This window comes from Ischnura elegans, chromosome 5 (genome assembly GCF_921293095.1).
Source record: "Ischnura elegans chromosome 5, ioIscEleg1.1, whole genome shotgun sequence".
NCBI classification, from domain to species: domain Eukaryota; kingdom Metazoa; phylum Arthropoda; class Insecta; order Odonata; family Coenagrionidae; genus Ischnura; species Ischnura elegans.
Window position 1 is genome coordinate 67,426,147 of NC_060250.1, and position 20,761 is coordinate 67,446,907.

Sequence of the window (20,761 nt, forward strand, 5' to 3'; positions counted from 1 at the left end):
ATATGTCGATGAGAATATGTACAGGGTGATGTGGAATCGAAATTGAATGGGTATCAGGCTTCAGTTTGTGTACATTGGTTTAATCCACGACAAAATTAAAAACCAATACTGCATTTCCATAAAAATTTTAATTGATTGGCCGACCAAGATTTCGGCACGAAGTGCTATTATCATGTCTTATGAAAACGAGATATACCACGGTCAAGAAATTAACTTTGTTAGGTTTACGCTTGATTTACAATCGCCGTTTTGGTGCAGCGCATTGCCTCGGGGCGTTTAACGTCGTTTTGGTTTATTTTAAGTAAGAGGAACAATAAGAACATTTCCTTGCATGAAAAGTTTAGAAATATTTTTTACATATGGCATACGTAATTTCGATAATAATCTTCTCTTCTAAACCTCGGAAATTGAAATCTACCTTTCGGCTATTTCAAAAATCGAGGAATGGGTAAAGTTAATTTTAAAAAGCTCTTTGTTATGTAAAGATGTTGTCCTCTCTATAAAAAATACAACGAAATGCACAAATTAAATATTTTTCCCGTGACGAGGTGAAGAAGACGACCGTTTCGCCGTTTTCATAGTTTTTCGCGTGTTCTTATTCATTCATTCGACCGTAGAAGCCAAACGCTTACGTCAAAACAACGTTCAATTATTCATTGTTGTAGCCGAATAAACAATGAGTAAAACGATATATGACACGACCCTATCGAGCTTTGGTAGAAATTCTTACAAGTGCTTAAAGTACAGCGTTCTACCTTTATTATGGCGACAGTTGTTCATCAAGTAAGTTCAACCGATTCAGGTGCGAGTAGTGGAAGTTCGACATACTTAAATGAAAGGTATTTGCTCTTTTCCACAATTATTTGATGCGTACGACGCGTTGCGGCTCAGAAAGCCTCATCTGGTACAAGAAAAGAGTACATGAGATGGTAAATAATTGTGGAGAAAGCGCAACTACTTTTTATTTCAATAGTTCATCAAAATTCAATAACTTTACTATTGTTGTATTAGAAGAAATGTCTGGAAAACAGCAAACAAAACTAAATCTATTACTGCGAACCTCTTTAATTTCGTTTCATTTGTTTGCGAATGTTTTCCCTGTGTACTGGACGCGTTGTTGTTATTTTCTGTGCTCTCGAGGGATTTGGATCTCTTTTTTGGGAGGCATGTTTGGGGCTTAAAATAACGCGTGCTGAGGGGGAGGATGGGGCAATGCGATCTCTCGACCTCGAGTATTTAGACCAAGGGCGGGGCATTGTGATCTCCGAGTCTGTTGATAAGCTGGCTAATCCTGAAGTAAGGATGACGAAGTAGCCATGAGTCATCAATAAATAGACATTATGCTCTGCGGGTGCCCTTGTTTGAATATATCAATTTTATTTAGTACAAACATAACCTAGGTTGGGCAAGACACAGTGTAAGAGAAGCAATAAAAAATGTGGTCTTGTTCTTAACTCTGAAGAAGGTAATATTGCCTCTGAAAATTTAAATGCGAGGGATTCTCTTTTTATTGTGTCTGTTGTAATGTTTTTATCCAACCTGGATCATATTTGTGATAAATACCTCGTCGAAGAATATCAAAACGTTTTATTTTATAAATCCTACACCATTATCTAAATCTGAACTTTCATCCTGCTGTGGGCCATCTCATTGATCTCGACATTTTATTGGTCTTTTCGGTGATCAATTGTTTTTTGCTATAATGTATTAATTTTCGCCCTGGTATTTATTCCAAATCTCCCATTTATGGGGATGTGGCACTGTCCGTGGTAGGATTTGTGATAGCAATTTAGTTAACTATGTTACGGGCGTGCCATCTAAGAGACGTTTTATTTATCGATAATTTTATTGCATAGACAAAAGAAGCAGTGTTGAAACTACCTTTATATGCCAAAACGTGTTGAATATTGGAATATGCTTCCTACAGTCTCTATAAAAACTCACTCTAAATAACAGTAGTGCCTTTCTGTTCCTCTGCGCCCTGAAAAACACTTGAACTTAAAGATTTTGTAATTGAATACGCATACTGTAATTTGACCTGTAATGAAATATTGTAATTTCTTGTTCATCTCACTGTCCTGAACTTCTTTCTAGTCGGTGACTATATACCGATTCTCTTGGTACACAATGGGGCAGATTATATTTTTAACGAGCAAGTTAATGGAACCTTATTATGCCTTACTGAAGAACGAAATTTCTTGATTTTTTGCTTTCAGTGATTAAGATGCTTTGTAGTTCCAGTGACTACGCCATTTTAAAAGAAGGCGATCATTTACTTATCAAAAGTCATAAAGTTGAAAGAATCCATTCCATTGGTCGATTTTAATTTCAAGCGTGTTTCACCCATTAATTTGAAATGTGTTAATATCTTAGGTGGATTGCCATTATTTTTCTTTTTTTTTTTGGAATTAGGCGAAACGCCGTAGAATAGTACCAGAGAAGGATTTAATTATCATTTTTAAGCAAAAAAATAAATAACCATGGCTGTAATTTTAATTATGAATGGATTCTGAGAATTACAAAGTTGCAAAAACTATGAGGGAACCAATGTCATAAAGCCTAGATAATTCCGCAATATTGTATTTAAAAACTCATTATTCGCCAAATGGTCCGCTAACGGTGCTGTTAAGCAGCCAGCTGTGTGGATTTGTGCGTACTTCTAAATTATTTTTTTTATGTCCAATTAATAAACTTGATATCATTTGACTGTTTCTCAAAGTTGAGAATTTTAAATCGGAATTTACTCACATCGATTTTTTTTCTGGAAGCAAGCAAATGTCGACAAAGCTCTACTCGACCAGCCATTACAATTGCAGTACAATTACGTGATTTTTTAAAAGAGTAATTAGACGTGGAAAAAGACTTAAGTCCAGTCGAGAAGGAGTCCTCTGAAGTATTGAAAGTGGACTCATTCGGGAAACAACCGAATGCGTTTTGGTGAGAGTGCCATCTGCCCCATATCATTTTCTTCATGGAATGTTTTTTTTTGTATTTACCTAGCCAATCTTATCGTGAGTAATGCAACTGTCGTGTGATACTGTTAAAGCGAAGTGTTGTTGGAATGTGCAGGGGTTTGGAGGGTCGAGTCATTGGTGTTTCATAACAAAATATTGACCCGGGCCGTGGTGATGTAAGCGAGTCGTCAGGAGCGGGTTGGGAAAATTAGACGGAAAAAATCGTTTGTAAGTATTTTGGAACTTCTCCCTTGCAGATATTATTATTTTCACGTTATTATTTTAATGCACGCTTTTTCCTAAGTCTACGTCGTTTTTCAAGTAGACGACTTTTAAATTTGGAAAATAATTCGGATTAAAGAAAAGGTTAGGGAATAGTTTGATATGTAGTGTAGTGCTTTACGGTAAAGAAACGGGAAAATTTAGGGAGGACGAAACAATAATGGAGACATTCGAGATGTAGTTGTGGAAAATAATGGAGAAAGTGATGTAGGTGGATAGGGGAATAACGGCGAAGTGCTGGATATGGTGGGTGAAAGAGCGGGGCTTCTAGATGAGATTCGTAGGATACAGAAAGTATGGATGGAGGAAGTACGTAGCAGGGAGAGGATGATGAAAACAGTGATATGGCGTAGAATATTACATAAACGTGGGAGAGGAAGGAAGAGAATTGAATATTTAAGATATAATGAAAAAGAGTGGGTCTTATTGTGAATTGAAGAGGGAAGTGCATGAATGGAGGGAAGACAGCTAGAATACTTCTGAGATACTCCATGGAAACCTACTTTAATAGGTAGAATAATTTAACTGTGATAATGAATAACTAAGTCAAATAGTTTCATTAGATATAGGTGGATAGCTGATTTCACATTATGTGTCAAAATTTTATCTAAATATAACTGAATTTCTACTTCATTTTTTCTTAGAGGAGTAATCGCTGGGAAACTATATGTTTTTGAAAACTTCCCGTTACTCTCTCTCTCTCTCTCTCTCTCTCTCTATAATGAGCTCAAGTCGTTATGGAAGCATATATCTTAAGAAAATGAGAGGATTTATTGACGGCGTCCAGGTCACATTTATTGAAAAGCTGATGTACAACTCGGGCTGCCGTTTTTGCGGAGGCAGCTGTGCCGAAATCTGTCGCATTATATTCGTTATCGACCTGTCTTGTTTAGCACGTGAGCCGCCCGTGATTGCATAATGGACGAGGCGAAACTCCCAACCTTTTCCCGTCTCTCTGGAATTGATGGATTTTTTCTTTGAAGGAGGTTGGTGCGGGGAGAGGTATTGGGTAGTGGTAGGTTTGCAGTTACGAGTGCATCATTAGCACCACGCGCCATCTATTTCCATCATAATGTTATATTATATTGCCAATTTAACAGGGCAGCAGTTGAATATTGTGAAAATAAAAGATCTACTCATATTGAACTGAAAAGGCCAGTTTTGTCCGAGGAAAATTGTGATACGACTTAGGCGAAGAGGGCCATTGCCAGGAGAGATATGTGAGGTTTTCATTACATCTTCAAAATATACTCTAAAAACTGTACTTTATCGGCTGACATACCCCAAAAAAAAGTTTCCGTGTTATAAATTTTGGATATGTCATTTTAAAATCCGCAATTGTACAGGCTATATGACAATACCTGTCTGAGCACAGGAAAAATGTTGATTTCTTCTACGATATGTATGTAGTTTCACAGAAAATCTTTTATAATGTTCCTCATGCTATAATTTATATGATTAAATTATAACTTCCGCTGTACATCAATCTGGTTTTTGAGCGTGAACGTTTTCGTATTCGTAGAACGTAATCGTTTTGTATCACGTAGTTGCGAACCCATAGGGACCTTCTTAGAAGACGGAAGATTCTTTTCTCTGCGGCTTTTAATATTTCCGTCGTAATCACTGTTGTGTAAAGACTTTTCAATTAAGGTATTGATTGAGGGGGCTGGCGTGAGAAGGAAGGAAAGGGTTGATATGGACATTTTGGTGGAGGTAATAAAACCCTACCCTAATTACACGCAATATCCTTCCCTGGACCTCGCCTCCTCTGTATGTTTTCAAATCCTCCCTAAAACGGCATGTAATCAATTCACCGCTCTGCAATTCCATCTCACGGTTGATCTACATGACATGTTCTTTATTTTTTCCCTGATTTTATTTATTTATTTATTAAGCTCGGGCATTGTATAATCTTTGTAGCGTTTTTGGCTGTGAAAACGAATTTTTAAAAATTCATCGTTGTGTAAAATATATTTGGGCGGTTTCGTCTTCCTGCTGGAGACTTCATCTGGGCAATTCCTTCATTTACCTCAGGAAGTCCTTAATCGCAGGAGTGGAAGGAATAAAATATTGGCCTTTTCCACGAATTGAGCAGTTAAAAAATGGAGTGGGAAATTTTCGGGTGCTTTACCAGAACTCCTCAACTTGGAAAATGTTTCGCGGTAACGAAACCATGGTCGGACACATTAAATCACCGTGCGGAAAAAGCCAAGTTTTTATTCCATCAACTCCTAATAACCAGGAATAGAAGGATCAACAACTTTGCTATTTCCACGTAGTAATGTATTAACACCGACCATGGTTTCGTTACAGAGTAACATTATCAGAGTTGCATAATGTTACTCTGTTACGAAACCATGGTCGGTGTTAATAAATTACTATGTAGAAATAGCAAAGTTGTTGATCCTTCTATTCCTACGATTATGGATTTCCACCAAGTTACGCCCGCTACGATTAATTATATCCTAATTACCAATTGAGGATATTTTTAAAATGTGATTTTATTGGAGGTGTTGCGTATTAATAACCTCCTCATCTTGTTCTGACTTGCAGGTCCTGCTCCGCATCTTGCTGCCTTGTGGTGGTCAGCGGGGCGGGGGTCGGCCTCCCTCGCCCAACCACCATCACCACCACCACCCGCTGCTCTCGCCCGCCCTCTACTCCCTCTGCCTGCCGCGCTCCTACTCGCTCCCCTACTCCCTCGGATCCTCGCCCGTGCGACACCGGCGCAACTCCCAGCACCGCGGCAGCGGCGGCCTCTCGCCGCTCAGGCCCTTCGGCGGCGCCTCGTGTCCCTCGTCGCCCCCGGACGCCTTCCTCCCCTCGCTGCAGATCTCGCCGCCGTCGCCCCCGTCCGCCCGCACCGACGCCCCCTCCGCCCCCGGCCCTCAGGACGCTTCCCCCGGCGCCGCCGCCGCCTCCCGCAACCAGATGGAGCTGCACTACAGCGACTGCGAGGACAACTCCAGCGGCGAGGACGACTCTCCATGCGTAAGTTACATTTCCCTGGTAACACGCCCCGCATGCTAAAAAAATAGGAATGAGTCGATTCCAATTTTTTTCGATTCCGATTCTTTCAAATCGATTCCCGATTCCATCTATTTTTATTCCTACTAACAGGTGATAAATTGATTTGTTAGTAGCATCTCTGTCATACAAATGTAAAAATTGAATGTAATAAAATATGAAAGGCAATTTAGTAGCCCAAAAAGTATATTCATTAAAAATAGCGAAGTAGTGTTATAGTTATATGTATATCCTCGGGTTTAATAAAATAATAAACATTGTAACTGTTTCAGACCTAAATTGTTAACTTAATAATGGCTCAGGTTAGTGGTGGCCTTAATGTCCCAAGCTTGTAATCTATTTTCAAAATATATATCGTCCTGGAATCAATGGAATCAGAATCGAATTTAGGCTATCGATTCTCGATTCTGTGTCCGAGAATCAGTGGCATCAAGTATCGACAGTTGGACATGACTAATTCCTACTAAAAAATACCATGGTGGAGGAGCGTAGCCAGGACAATGTGATGAGGAGGAGTTAAGGAGGTAGAATCCCCACCTGGGCTAAATATGAATTTTTATCTCTAGAAAGCATATTTTTGCTATTTTGGCCAATAAGAGTACACAATTGATTAGTCATTTGGAAGCTGTTTTTTTAGGTTAATATTTTCTGCTAAAATGTATTGGTTTGGGGGTGGGCACATGAAATTATGTTTACTGCAATAGATAAAAGAAATTTTTATAAAAATTATTTATGAAAATTTTTCTATTACCTCTAAAAATTAAGCTTTTATCATAATAAATATGACTTTGAAAGTTGAAATGTCTAGGATTATTCGGAGTCCATTGTAAAAGTAAAATACCATTCTCTTTGTGGATAGCGTAAAATGAACTAAACATATCTCATGCACAATCAGCACAAGTTTCTGATCCCTTCCATCGTTGCACATTACTTTTTCGGTATTTTCATGGTAACAGCGATTGAGAAATTCTAATATATGATGTGCAGTTAGTGGAACACCAGATGGTGTAGCTAAACCAGTATGAAAAATCATCGATTGATTCTTAATTTTTATTATCTCTGATTCTTGTCAAATGCTGCAGAAGGTCTGGTGAACATAAATAACTGTCTTTTGTTTGTTACAGACTCATTTGCATCGGCGGTACTCCCTGAATGCTGAAAACACTCATCTTCAAGGAGTCTTGGATAAGCTTTTCAGGGAAATGGAAAAATTAAAAAGTGAGTGTTGCATGTTGCTAAAATCCTAGATTTATAATGCAGTGATCATTATACATTGGACGAAAGACAGCTTCAATGCCGTGTTTTAAATTTTTTATCCAAATCAATCTTTGCTTTAACGTAATGTGCTTGAATTGTTTCAACAAGTACAATATATTTATACCTAATTTGAATATTCAGCTATAATCCATTTAGGAATGGGATATTTAAAGAATTAAATACATGTATATTATTTCACTCTACTGGTGTGATTTAAGGTTGATAAAGACACAAAATGCTAAAACTCTGTCATGTTTGCATAATTAGCATGAAATAATACATAGTTTATCATTTTAAATATTCCAGTGTACATATTTTGTTGATTTTTCACGAAGAATATTCAATCAGCATCCTGAATAATCTTGGATTTGATTACATTTATCTATTTGCATTGTATGCCATGTGTGGCTACACAGGTTAAATGCAATATCATTTCTTTTACTATTGCAGGAGCTGAGTTTAAAGCTTCCGGCAACGCACCTATTGTCCTCACCGCACCATCTCCAGAATCCATCGATGCAGTAGATTTTGACTGTGTTCTGTGCTGTCGAACATTGTGGTCCCCTGTGACAACGCCTTGTGGCCACACTTATTGCTGGGTCTGCCTGGACCGATGTCTTGACTACAGCTGTGCATGCCCACTTTGCATGGCCTCACTTGCTGATGTAAGTTTCAAGTGCACATAATAGACACGCAGATTTTAGGCCATCTGGCTTTTTGTCATGTGCTGTCCATGGCACAGCACTGAGAATTTAAATAACCATGGGCAATGCACTGTATTTGTTTGAGACACCCCTAAATTGAAATCCTCTGATCAATCTCAAATCCACCAGTTGCCATTGTCTTAATATGGGTTTAACACTACCCTCACCTGTCCTAACCAGCCTTAAGTTTGAAACACTGTGTGCGTGAATGCATTACTTGAACATTATTTGTCATGTAGCAATGTGTGTATAGTCTTTTTATGACTATTTAACTTAAGTGTAGAGTTTCAAAGCTGATGGTTTCATGCAATTAATTATGCTATTGACATTGGGTAGTACTAACACACTTATTTTGTGTAGGTGATTGTGAAGTGTCCATTAGTTGTTGAAATGTGACTTTAATATTGATTTTCTTTACAGGATCCTAATGTTAATCCTAAGACAATCTGTAAAAATACAAACCTAAGTTTGCATAGGATCATAATGTTTTCATGAAATATCCTCTAGTATAGAATTGCTATTAATAGATGTGAACTAACTATCAAAATTGAGATTGATACTGAATGAAATCCCTTTTTTCTTTCTTGCAGTACCTTGCCACAAGTCCACGAAGTGTGACAGAATTTGTTGAGCAGGCCTTATGGACGTATCTTCCAGCTGAATATGAAACAAGGCAGGTGATTCATCGGCAGGAGTTATCAGAAGGAGGACCTGGTAGTGTCAATGGCCTGTGCAGTGGCTCTGAAGGACTCAGGGTTGAACCACGGGTCCCTATATTTGTGTGCACAGCGGCATTCCCTCACGTACCCTGTCCCCTATTTGTGTATGAACCTCGATATCGGCTCATGGTGAGGCGGTGTGTGGAAACAGGAGGAAGGCAATTTGGCATTGCTGCGTGTATCTCATCATCAAGGAGAAATGATGGCTTAAGCAGGTAACTATTACACCAGCATCTGGTTTTTCTGAATGCATTGATTCATTTTTGTCTTAATTCTGGAGATGCGTCAATAAATATTAAGATTCATAATAAAATAATTAATATTTGGTGTAGATTATCACCATTAATCTCACTCTTAATTTGTATCCTCATTATGTTTGACTTCATGAAAAGCAGTATTGTAATTGTTACATCAGTCTTGATTTCAAATAACTTTAAAGAGTAGAAGATTGGATACCATTTGATACCGCTTGGCTACTTACAGTTTTCCATAAGTACCCCTAAGCACGGAGTTCATTTGTGCTCATTTCCTGTTGTGCCTGTGAAATTATGGGCTCTATCCATTTGGAAATAACTGTAAAGTATAGCTGTATGCAGCAACAAATAATGGTGGTAGAAAGGAAGGATGCGGAATGATTTCAATTAGGAAGAATAACTATTTATGGCTGCATACAATGCAGAAAGCTCAACTAACTTTTTGGCGGGTTGTGGTCCTTTATGGCTGAGAGTTTTGAAAAGAGCATTTACACCCGCTCAAAATAATTGATTTTTTACATAAAATAGGAATTACCAAAATGATTTCAACTTGGAAATATATGAGATGAATGAACTAATAATTTAGGAATCGATAATAGTGGCTACGTAACAAAATGTTGGATTCATTCCTTTTGGAGTTTTAAGATAATTAATTTGTAGCCTAAATAGAATTTGAGTTGCATAAACAAATGTTGGACTTGCTTTTTTAGTAGGTATGCTGACTATGGCACAATGCTGGAGATGAGAGACTGGGTCCTCATGGGAGATGGCTGCTCGATACTTTCAACAGTGGGCGTTCGACGCTTTAGGGTCATTACCAGAGGGGAAAGAGATGGATATGACACTGCACAGGTTCAGTTTATTCAGGATCAACCCATTCTACCTGAGCAAATTAATGGTGAGATTTTACAAAATATTTAATTCGTGTACTGCATTAGTTATTTTTTAAATAACTTGCTTAAATAAATTTATTACCACGTTGCGTACGGATGGCGAGAATTCTCGTCATTTTTTTCCCGAACGTTCCAGATGGATGACGACGATTTTCGTCATTTAGGCGCGTCAACCTAAACAATTTTAAAGCATACAGTACGTATTTGTTAGTACGTTTTCAGTTGTGATCGTTATTCATAATCAATTGATGCATCATAATGTTTGATTGTGTAAAGTTATATTCTAAACATTAGCTTTTTAACCATGTTTAAGCCAAAGGCATATTTCCAATCTCAACACCTCCACCTAGAATCGGCGTTTCTAGGAATTTAAATACCCCAGTACGCAACGTGTTTAATAACAGTTACTGACGAAAAATTTTCATTCTAGGTATCAAGCAGTTGCACAACAAAATACGCAAGAAAAGCTGTCAATGGATGTCAATGGTGGGTCATTCCATTAGAATGGAAATTGAGCGAACTTTTGGATTGATGCCAGATGTTGAACCTGATGACTCATGGCTGACACTTCCTGATGGACCCGCTTGGGTATGGTGGATCCTGGCCATTCTGCCTCTTGGACAAAATCTGCAGGTAATATTGTTTTCTGGGACAAAAGTTGTAGAAAAGGACTCATAATTTGTTCTATGTGTTAGAATACAGATTATCGCATCCCATTTAGCGATTATTGGATTGTTTTATCTATTCCCTCCAAACTGGTATCGTGCTGCATCCCATGCACTTCCTTTGCTACCTTCCCCTCCGTTACATGTACCTGTGCTTCTAATAATCATTGCAATCAGGTACTTGAGTATGAAACTGCAAATGCATATCTTTTAGTAGTGTCTGTAGTGAGCACTCTTGTTTTCTTTACTCTGGCTTTGGCCCCAGGACTGTGACACCATGCACAATGTTAGGGCCCAACTCATCTTTGTTTTATGAGCAAATTCTTTCGTTGACTTACTTATTCATTTAAAAAACATTTGCATAAAAATGTACTGCATACTTGGGGTCTTTTCCACAATTTTACTGCTCACACTACTTATTTCAATGCAGAAAGTCATAATCAATTCTAAGGATCACTATGGTAGTAGCAAAATTGGAGCAAATAAATTTTACTTATTTTTTCAACTATTATTTTCTCAGGTTGGGATTTTGGCCACAACCAGCCTTGAAAAACGTCTAAGGGCTGTTGACAAGACTCTAGATCATATGCAACGCCAAATAGTTACTACAACAGATCCATCCTCATCATCACCATCATCATCTACTACTCGGGGATCACCTAGCGAATCATCCACCAGCCAAAGAAGTGATCCCCGACAGAGAAATGAACCCTCGTCAGCACCCCAATCCTCGTCTTCACAAACTGCTCCTTCACAACCTTCAGCCAGACAAGAATCAGAACTACGGAGGAGTGAAGGAAGATACTCTCTTTATGATCCAGATTCATGACACCCACAGAGTTTATGGGGAATTTTCTGGAGACTTTATGCATCTCGTGAAGTAAATAGTGTAGATTCTCTTGGAAATCATTTGGACACGTGTGAAAACCAATGAGATCGTTTGAATCTTGACTGAGAGTGAGATTGTGTTTGCTTGTTATCTAAAATTGTTGCTCTATATCAAAATTTATTTCTGAAGAATTTGCAATGAGTTTCACAGAATTGGCAAGATGTATTGGTATGTAATTGTATTGTATTAGGTATTACAAATAAGTTTCTAAGTACATTTGCGCACAGCTCTGTGAAATCCTTTTCATCTTAAGAATGGAATGGATATCATGGATCAACTCTCAGGAAATACAGTACAACTATTTATATAAATCTTTTTCACGAAATATCAGGATGGAAACTTATCCTATTTTGACCATCTTTCTAGTGGGAATATTGAGTGTTGTTTTTCTCAACTTTCACCATTCTATTTCATTAACACTAGCTAGTCTTTCAAGAAACAAACGTTTTTGAATTTATATTTGAGGGCATGTGTTGACAAGTGTTTTAGCTGTGGTATGGAGGATTTGTGGAACTGTTATATGCATGGTAACAGGAAAAGTAGGAAGTTTATGGACAATTATTTATGCCGCTCTTCTGATAAATCTTAATGGCCTGCCTTCAAACTACATGCTGAAATGCTGGAGAGTTGTAAGGAAGCATATTTAGTTCCTCCCAATTTTCATCCATCCGTCTCTACATCTTGTCTCAAGAATGACATTGTTCTTTAGTTATTCATATGATTTGAATTTCTTAAGTCTATTTTTATGGCAAGATCCATTTTTCCATTTTGCATTTCAGCCCATTGATCATTATTACATAATGCATCATGTTCTTCTAAAGTAAGAAACATATTTATTGTATAAAATGGATTTGCCAACTACACCAATGGCTGTGTTAATTTTTTAAATCATTATTATTTATAATATGCTGCAGTTTGCTCATGTAGGGCTTAAAAATGTGAGAGATGATGAAAAAGTCATATCACTGTGTTCTCTTTTACAAGTTTTTTAGCACATATTTATGAATTTTGACATTTCTATCCTTAATACAGGCAAGCATTTGATATTAATGCTACCCTTTTTATATGGTAAACATGTTCTTGCAAAAATTGTTAAAATTCAGTCCTCAAAATATTTTATTATGGTAAGTATGGCAGGAGTTTGCTTGACTCTTAATTTCAAAATTTAAACATGTACTGTCAGATAAATATCTACTGCAATTAAAATAAATGGACCGTTTTTGTTTCTGAAATTTGATGAATAATTTTAAGTTTATCATGAAAAAGGATTGTATCAATTATCATTCCACCAAGTTATTGAAAGTCTGCATTTTTAAAGGAAAATGGGGGTAGAGGTGTCATTACCAGTATGCAAGAGGAGACATAGTTGCTAATGAAGTAACATTGAGAGTAAATTAGGAAAATATGATACTCGACATTTCAATACCTTGAATTCAACTTTAGGTAGTTCGGGATTTATTTATGTAATTATTTTTTTTGCTTTTATAGGACATAGTTCATGCTTCACTTCTTCTTATGAAGTTTTAAACACAATTGGCATAATTGGCTATAAACGTGTTGGTGTGATTGAAGAGTGAAATGGTTGTCAATGATTCCAGTGTGTATGATTTATTACTTTGTCGTATGCTGTGTATGTATGAAAACTTTTATATCTTATCAAACTTGTACCCTTTTGACTACTTATAAAAAATTGTTTCCAACATTGTGAAATAATTGATTTTTCTGACTGCTGAACACTTGCACGGAAATAGGAAGCGCAAGTTTTTACAATAAAGTATTTTGCAATGAAATAAATAATTAATTATCCTCATTTTCATCGATCTCCAGAGCATTTATTGGTTATATCTAACCTGTTACTTGAAGACTATGTAAATGAGAAAAACAGAGGCACTCCTGATTTGTTCGCAGCTATGGTAGTTCACTACTTCTGCTAAGTATAATTTATTTCTGGTATGTGTTAGTGAAAAAGGAGCACATGCAGACATGGAAATAGACTGGCTATGTTGTGATTGTGTTCCGTGGCCTATTCCTTTCATAAAACTTTAATCATAAGTCCACAAAGATGAGACATGATAATCTCTTATGACATGACAATCTCTCTCAACTCCATATGGCTTATCCCTGGGTCTTATAGGCTGTCTTACATCATGAATTGTATGGGTATTTCTATTGAAAGTCATGCAGTTAGTTTTGCTCCATCTTGGATATTAAAAGAGACAAGATGTTCTCATGTAAGAATTATGGTATGAAATATATGTCCAAATTAAGCACTGCTTTATATACTGTGAAAATTTTAAGATGGTACTTCTAATAAGCAGGCAATTCGTTCACTTATAGCATTGCAGTTTTGCCGTCCATCTCCATTTCTCCCTGTCCATTAAGCCACTCCCAGTAGAATTGGAGAGCTGAACATTTTTTCAGGGATGTAGGAGACTAAAAATAATGCGGAGGAAAATCCAGAAAACCCTGAATATCCACTTCTTTCCCCCACAAGAAAAATTTAAAATTGCTGAAATTCCAGTTCATCTGTTCAAAGTCATGCAGTTGGTTCAAACCATCTAGGATATTAAAAAATAAGTAGTTAGCATTTAAGAATTATAGAATGATTTACTAATTCGCAAAATTTAACTTTTTAAGTAAATGTTTCCTGAAGTTGTAGTCATTTTAAAAACATCCATAATCAAATTTGGCAAGTTAGGGAAACACAGCTTTTTCTTTCAGTGATACAGAAAACAATCAGAAGAAGCAATTTCTCGATGGCCTCAACGCTCAGACTGCAGGTGGGACTATAACCTTTTGATAATTATTTGGGCAGGAGAAGGCTCAATTTTTCGATTGCTTTGCTCCTAATTTCCGTGTACCCACGAAATCTCGAATAACAAGTGTTATAAACTGAACGTCGATGGGCAACGCCAACATCCTTAGGTGTATGCAGCCCAACATGCAACATTCGCCACAGTCTTATCAGATTGGTGATGGAAAAAAAATCACGGTCGAAATCGATTTTTAATTGAAATCAAAAGGTTGAATTTAAATATCAATAAAAATCAGCATTTGAATCAAAGTATCGATTAATCGAAAAAGATCGACGATTCTTAAAAACAGTTCGTACAAAAACATGTTCCTTATTCCTTCGCAAAAAAACATTCATATTACACATTTTATTAGTAGGAAGAAATCTACGTAAAATACTTACTTAATTTTTTGCTATTAGTAAAAATTTACTCATTAAAGTTTTGATATCATCGCTTGGAATCATTCGGCCTAACTAAAAATTTATAGAAAGACAAACTGATTGAGATGCTTTCTAAATGATCAAGGGCGTGCCTTTCCAACTTGACCGGCCTTGGAGAAAAGTCTTTCACAAAGTAGGATGGATGGCGTTGTCATATAGTGACGCTGCTGAGATCAAACGGAATGGTCAACATCGAAGATTAAAAATCGAGTTTGGACCGAAACTCGAAGATCATTGCTCGATCTTTGATAAGAAAAACTCAATTTTTTATTTCAATCGAAATGGATTTATGTAAGCCTACTTAAACCGAGAAATAGTATACCTTAAATCCAACTTCCGCAAGAATGGGTACGATTTACGTGACATCCAGGCGGTGGAAAAGTGATGACAAAGAAGAAAAAGAAAAACCAATAGCCAGCGTCTGTCTCCGATACATCTCCAGACCCAGGCACAAGATAGCCCGGATGCTCCGAAAACACGAAATAGAAGCCGCTCACAAACTTGCCACCAAGTTCAAAGCCTGCGTCAGAACACCGAAAGATGACCTGAAACTCGGGAGTATTCAGCATCCCATGTTAATGCGGTACGTGTAAAATGGGGAAACAGGCCGCACAGTTGAAAAACGTCTGACAGAACACGAAAGATGTATCCGCTTGTTCTACCCACTGCAATCAGCGGTAGGTAGCGGCGGCATGGACCTCGGGCATAGAATAAATTTCACAAATACGAAGATTCCATGCTGCACTTACCAGTGGCGTAACTAGGAATATGCTTTGGGGGGGATGGGATGGCCTGGGACGGGAAAATTTTTGAAAGATGACATGTCTGGTTGTACATTTTAAATCATTTTGGCACTAAAATTTTAAATTTGAGCAGATGCAGTAATTATATTTCAAAACTCTACAATATTTTTAAATAAATTTTTTATTTCTCCGATGCTTTGGGGGGGGGGGATCTATCCTCTCATCCCCCCCATAATTACGCCACTGGCACTTACAATGTCTAGGATCGTATCATAAAAGAAGCGCAACTAATAAGCCTAGAAGAAAAGGCAAGGCCAAGGAAAGTTTGAGAGAAAATAGGAAATATGAAAGCGAACTCAAGAGTTACTCTGAGACAGCGAATGAGTCAAAAAATGAAGACGAGTGAATAAGAGGAAAGCGAATATGAAATGAATGAATGGAAATGATGGAATATGGTAGGTGATATTTTAAAAGCGCAGCTGAAAGGAGGCACAAGGCAAACACAACACATGCGGTCGCAAGGCGAAGATACGGTACGCCAAATTGGACGCTGACAGCTCCTCGTGGTTGGACGTGCGAATAACCTCATGTCATTGTTTGATGTAGAGCGAGCCATCTATAGCTACACATTTCGAAAGGTGATATAATAAATCCTAAAAACGGTTCTCAGAAAACAGTTTTTTCTTGGAAGAAGAAAAACTCCTAAAAATTTTTTTTTTCGGTTTATTAGACCAGGAACGGTTTTTGCACAAAATAAAACCATATTTGCGGAAAAAAAACGTTTTCACTGATTTTTGTGCTGCCTGGGTCTTTTTTTTCAAAGTAGAAATTGGTCAACATTTTAATCTGATCTCGTTACCACCAAGTGTAGCTATACGGCTACGGGTCATTCTGAAGAAATAAGCTAATGTATCACCAAAATATTTCACTGGATTACTAAAGACGACGTAGGAGCAATATTCCAAAATGTCTTCTCAATCGAAGGCATAAAGTTTTCTGGGCGGAAATACGTCAAATTCTACAACATTATGGACAGTGCTGTAGTTGGGCCGGTGCGGCGTACCCCCTAAAATCCAAACTCGTTATAAGCGTACCAGTTAAACTACCTTTTTAAATCTGTAAAAAATAGCCCTACTGTAAATTGGCCAATGGATTTCAGAAAGGAAAATCGGAAATGATTATTTACTTGTTCAGAGTTATCTCGTGGCACAACTTGGAACTAATGTAAGAGTTGGAGTTTGATATTTTCATCGCGGCCGGAAGTATAATACATATTCAGCTGTTGGCTAATTTTGGTGAATACCGCCTAAATTTTGTTCCCAACTACAGCACTGATTATGGAAATATTTTTTTGACGACTTCGTATTCCGCCGCAGATCAGGAACTTCTTTCATTTACCACCCACCTAGGTAGGCATTCCCCTAGCAAATATCGATCACTTTAATTTTTTCCCTCCTTCCTCTAATCCCGTCAAAATATTCGAATTGAGTTCATTCCTGTTTTTCCGTGCATACCTCCAGGCGACGGCCTCTTAACGCCGAAAGTACGCAAGCGATCGGGACGTATATTGACTTTTCGGATAGGAGAAGCACTGCGGTTTAATTTTGAGTAGTTATTATTGCTGTAGGCTACTGAAAAAATTGTGGAAAATTACGCGAAAGAATAATTCAACCGAGAATTTTTCCGGGGACTTTAACGGGCGCCTTATGTACTTCCTTACATACTCGGATCCTTTACGTGTCCTACCTTATCTATCTAATATATGCATACATATAAAAGAGGATGCCTGTATGTCTGTCCGTTATTTGTTTCCATAGGACTTCACGGATTGCGAAATACAGTTGTACATAAGCGTCCTTTGCCTCGTTTACTCATCATCGAACCCTGAAAGATCGTTCAGCGCCACCTTGCTCCCATTCCTTACCCTCTGCTTACTCCCCCACCTTTGGATAACATCCCCACTCACTCTGCCATTTTTGTATTTCTTTGTGCGCACTGTGTGCGAGGTGAATGCCGATTTATCGACTTCCAGTTCCAATATTGACTTTTCTCCTAACTTCACCGTTCACTGGTAAATGGCCCAAGAATAACCTTGCTGTCCTTTTAACCGTGCATCCCGACAAATCGTGTGTCTTCATAGGTTCTTAAATATTTTCCAATGAGACGTCAATATGACCATGTATTCCAAGTTCTAAGTTTCCCCTTTTCTGGGTGCTATCCTTCCCGAGAAACGCTGGGTTGTCGGCTAGTATATTTTACGACTCTCAGCCAGCTTCGAAGATACTTCTTCAAAGCGTATTTGGGGTCCTGGGGACAGAAATCGGTGAGATTTGAGGCTTGTACCTCCACGGCGAGAACAACGTGTAAGGAGGTATCCCCTGCACGCTGCCCCACTTGACTTCAGCTGTTGTTGGCGGGCGACTACTCACCCCACTCCACTACGCTGTGTTCACCGTTGGCTGGCGTGGTACACAGCAGAGGGAGGCAAAGCGTGAGGGGTACATTGCGAGAAGCCAGCCGTTGTCGACAGTCAAGAATCCCGAAATCTTCAGAAGGCGACGCGAAAACGTAAACAAATTCTAATGGTACAATTTACGAAGACACCTTCTGACATAACATACGACACTAATAATCGGCTTCGATAATGCCCTTTTTAGAGCAAAACTGACGTCCCAAAGGCAAAAATTTGCGAGATTTGATGATCTTATCTCCAGGGCGAGAATAACATATAAAGAGGTATCCCTGTAAGTTGCCCTACTTGACTTGAGCTCTTTCTTTTGGCGTACGACTACACTCCCTCCTTCACATTGTTTGCCATTGTCCGGCGTGGTACTCACCGAAAAGAGGATGAGCGGAGGGGGTGCATTAAGACTAGTCAGCAGTTCAGGGGAGGGACGATAAGCCAACCGTTCAATGGGCAGTCAACAACCACGAAAGCTGCTGAAGGCTTGAACGTAAACAAATTTTAATGATACCATTTACGAAGATACCTCCTGACATAACATACGGCACTAATAGCCAGCCGGCTTCGAAAATGCTAATCTGACGTCCTTGAGGCAAAAATCTGCGAGATTTGCTGCTTGTATCTCCACGGCGAGAATAACGTACAAGGAGGTATCCCAGTAAATTACCCAACTTGGCTTGAGCTGCTGCTGTTGGTGGACGACTACTCACCCTCCTTCGCAATGCTCTGTTTGCCATTGGTTGACGTGGAGCCACGTGGAGCTCAGCGAAAAGATGATAAGCGGAGGGGGTGCATTTCGACTAGCCAGCCGTTCAGGGGAGGGATGATAGGCCAGTCGTTCAATGGGCAGTCAGCAATCACGAAAGCTGCTGAAGGCGAGGAAAAACGTAAACAAATTCAAATCATATAATTTACGACAATTACTCCTGCATAGAATACGACATTGATAGCCGCCTTCGAAAATGCTTTTTTTAGAGCAAATCTGACGTCCCGGGGTCAAAAATATACAAGATTTGTGGCTTGTTTCTCCACGGCGAGAATGAATTATAAGGAGGCAGTAGAAGAAACCTTTACTCCTTCGTAAGAAGGGCTCTCCTCGTACTTTGGGATATCTAAAGTCAGGCAAGAACAAGACGAGACGACCAAACCGCATCGGCTGCCGGATGAAAATGCTCTTATGGTGATTTCAAAAGGTTCTCACCGTGATTTTCGAGAGAAATCCGATCCTTCAGTCGTCGACTAATCAGGAATCTGTAGGTTAGATAAATTCGCAATTAGATGACGGCTATTCCTCACCATCTGTACCTGGTTTGGAATTTGCAAACCCAATAAAAGCTTCCCATATATCGGCAAAAACAAAAAAGTGGCGTTATCTTAATAACTATGTAAGCATTTGAAAGGTATAGATTTATGTTTTTCCATCGGAATTCTTTTTTATTCATATTTTGAACATAGCATTTTGGATTACAGAGTTAAATTAACCTCTTTTTCGTTATTTTAAAATCCAATCAAAGACGATATCATGGTTGACATAATTATCAGCTGATTTAAAGGGCATTTTTAGAGGCCGAGACCTGAGATCATATGGTATTTATTCAAATATAACTTTTATTTCTTTCCAAATGCACCCTTTATTGCATACCTGAACCATTGTCTTTGTTTCTTATATATCTTTTTAGTCTCAACGTGGCAGTATCTTTCCTAACCAACTCAAAAATTCTTCAAATCAGCTGATGTCGGGATTACTTGGTGCAACTAATTAATACTCATGGTAGAACAAAAGGAAACACAGAGGACTATTTCACACACCTTTTAATGATATTATCTTGACAGGGTGAAAAGTTCAACACTTGACAGCGATCCTGAGAACTGTTCACGCAATCCATTCATCGGCATAGCACTAAATCTTTCTTCAGAATCTCTACAGAGTTAACTGTACAGTAAAAAAATACATTTTCTTTTTAATGTGTTATATAACTCACCCAATATATTGATCCAAAGGTTATTCTAGATAGGTGAGGCTAGAGGTCAGCCTAGACCAAGCCTCATGCAGGTTTATCACAAACATTCATGACAGAAAGTCCTCTTTGTACCACGAGGCTGACTGTTGGGATGATCAAAGGATCCAAATGATTTGAATGATTAGGAAAGTGGCCACAAAATTCTATCCCTGCTTGAAGAAATTTTTTTCAGGGTTTTCACCAGGTTTGGTCCTCCCTAGTGGCCGTTAGAGGGGGGGAAAACATAACTTGGATACAGTCTTACCCAGGATCATGGGTGTATGTAGGATTTTTGCGGAGGTGTTGCAGGCTCTGCAGGGATGGCTCCTGCTAGAAGTTTTGGGGGCAGGGCAAGCATGATGGCACGTTGTGGTAGGCAGAGGAATTTAGAATATCCACCAATATGTTCGGAAACAAGGCCTGAAGGTGGTGGGTGCCAGAGGCGGATTTAGGGGGGTTACAGGGGTCATGACCACACCAAATTTTATATAAATGTTTATTAGTGTAATAGTTTTTGCATCCATAGGATTTAGGGCGGTGGATCACAAGGGCACGTGCCCCCCCTCCCAGATGCTTAAGAAATAGACATGATTTTTAATACATTTATCATTATGTACATTTTTTGTGTGTTATGGAGCCTCAATCATTTAATTTCATACTAATAACTTTCATATT

The 20,761-nt window shown here is 38.4% G+C and overlaps 1 protein-coding gene across 1 annotated transcript in view; it reads left to right on the plus strand.

Annotated features, from left to right (window-relative positions):
* Positions 1-13,441, plus strand: part of LOC124159016 (LON peptidase N-terminal domain and RING finger protein 3) — a 226,070-nt gene extending 212,629 nt beyond the window's left edge. The window contains exons 4-10 of the mRNA XM_046534500.1: positions 5,790-6,227; positions 7,388-7,481; positions 7,971-8,185; positions 8,815-9,158; positions 9,908-10,095; positions 10,521-10,723; positions 11,276-13,441. Coding sequence (XP_046390456.1) covers positions 5,790-6,227; positions 7,388-7,481; positions 7,971-8,185; positions 8,815-9,158; positions 9,908-10,095; positions 10,521-10,723; positions 11,276-11,584 — 1,791 coding nt within the window. The 3' untranslated portion in view covers positions 11,585-13,441. The remainder of the gene's footprint in view (positions 1-5,789; positions 6,228-7,387; positions 7,482-7,970; positions 8,186-8,814; positions 9,159-9,907; positions 10,096-10,520; positions 10,724-11,275) is intronic.
* Positions 13,442-20,761: the final 7,320 nt, after the last annotated feature.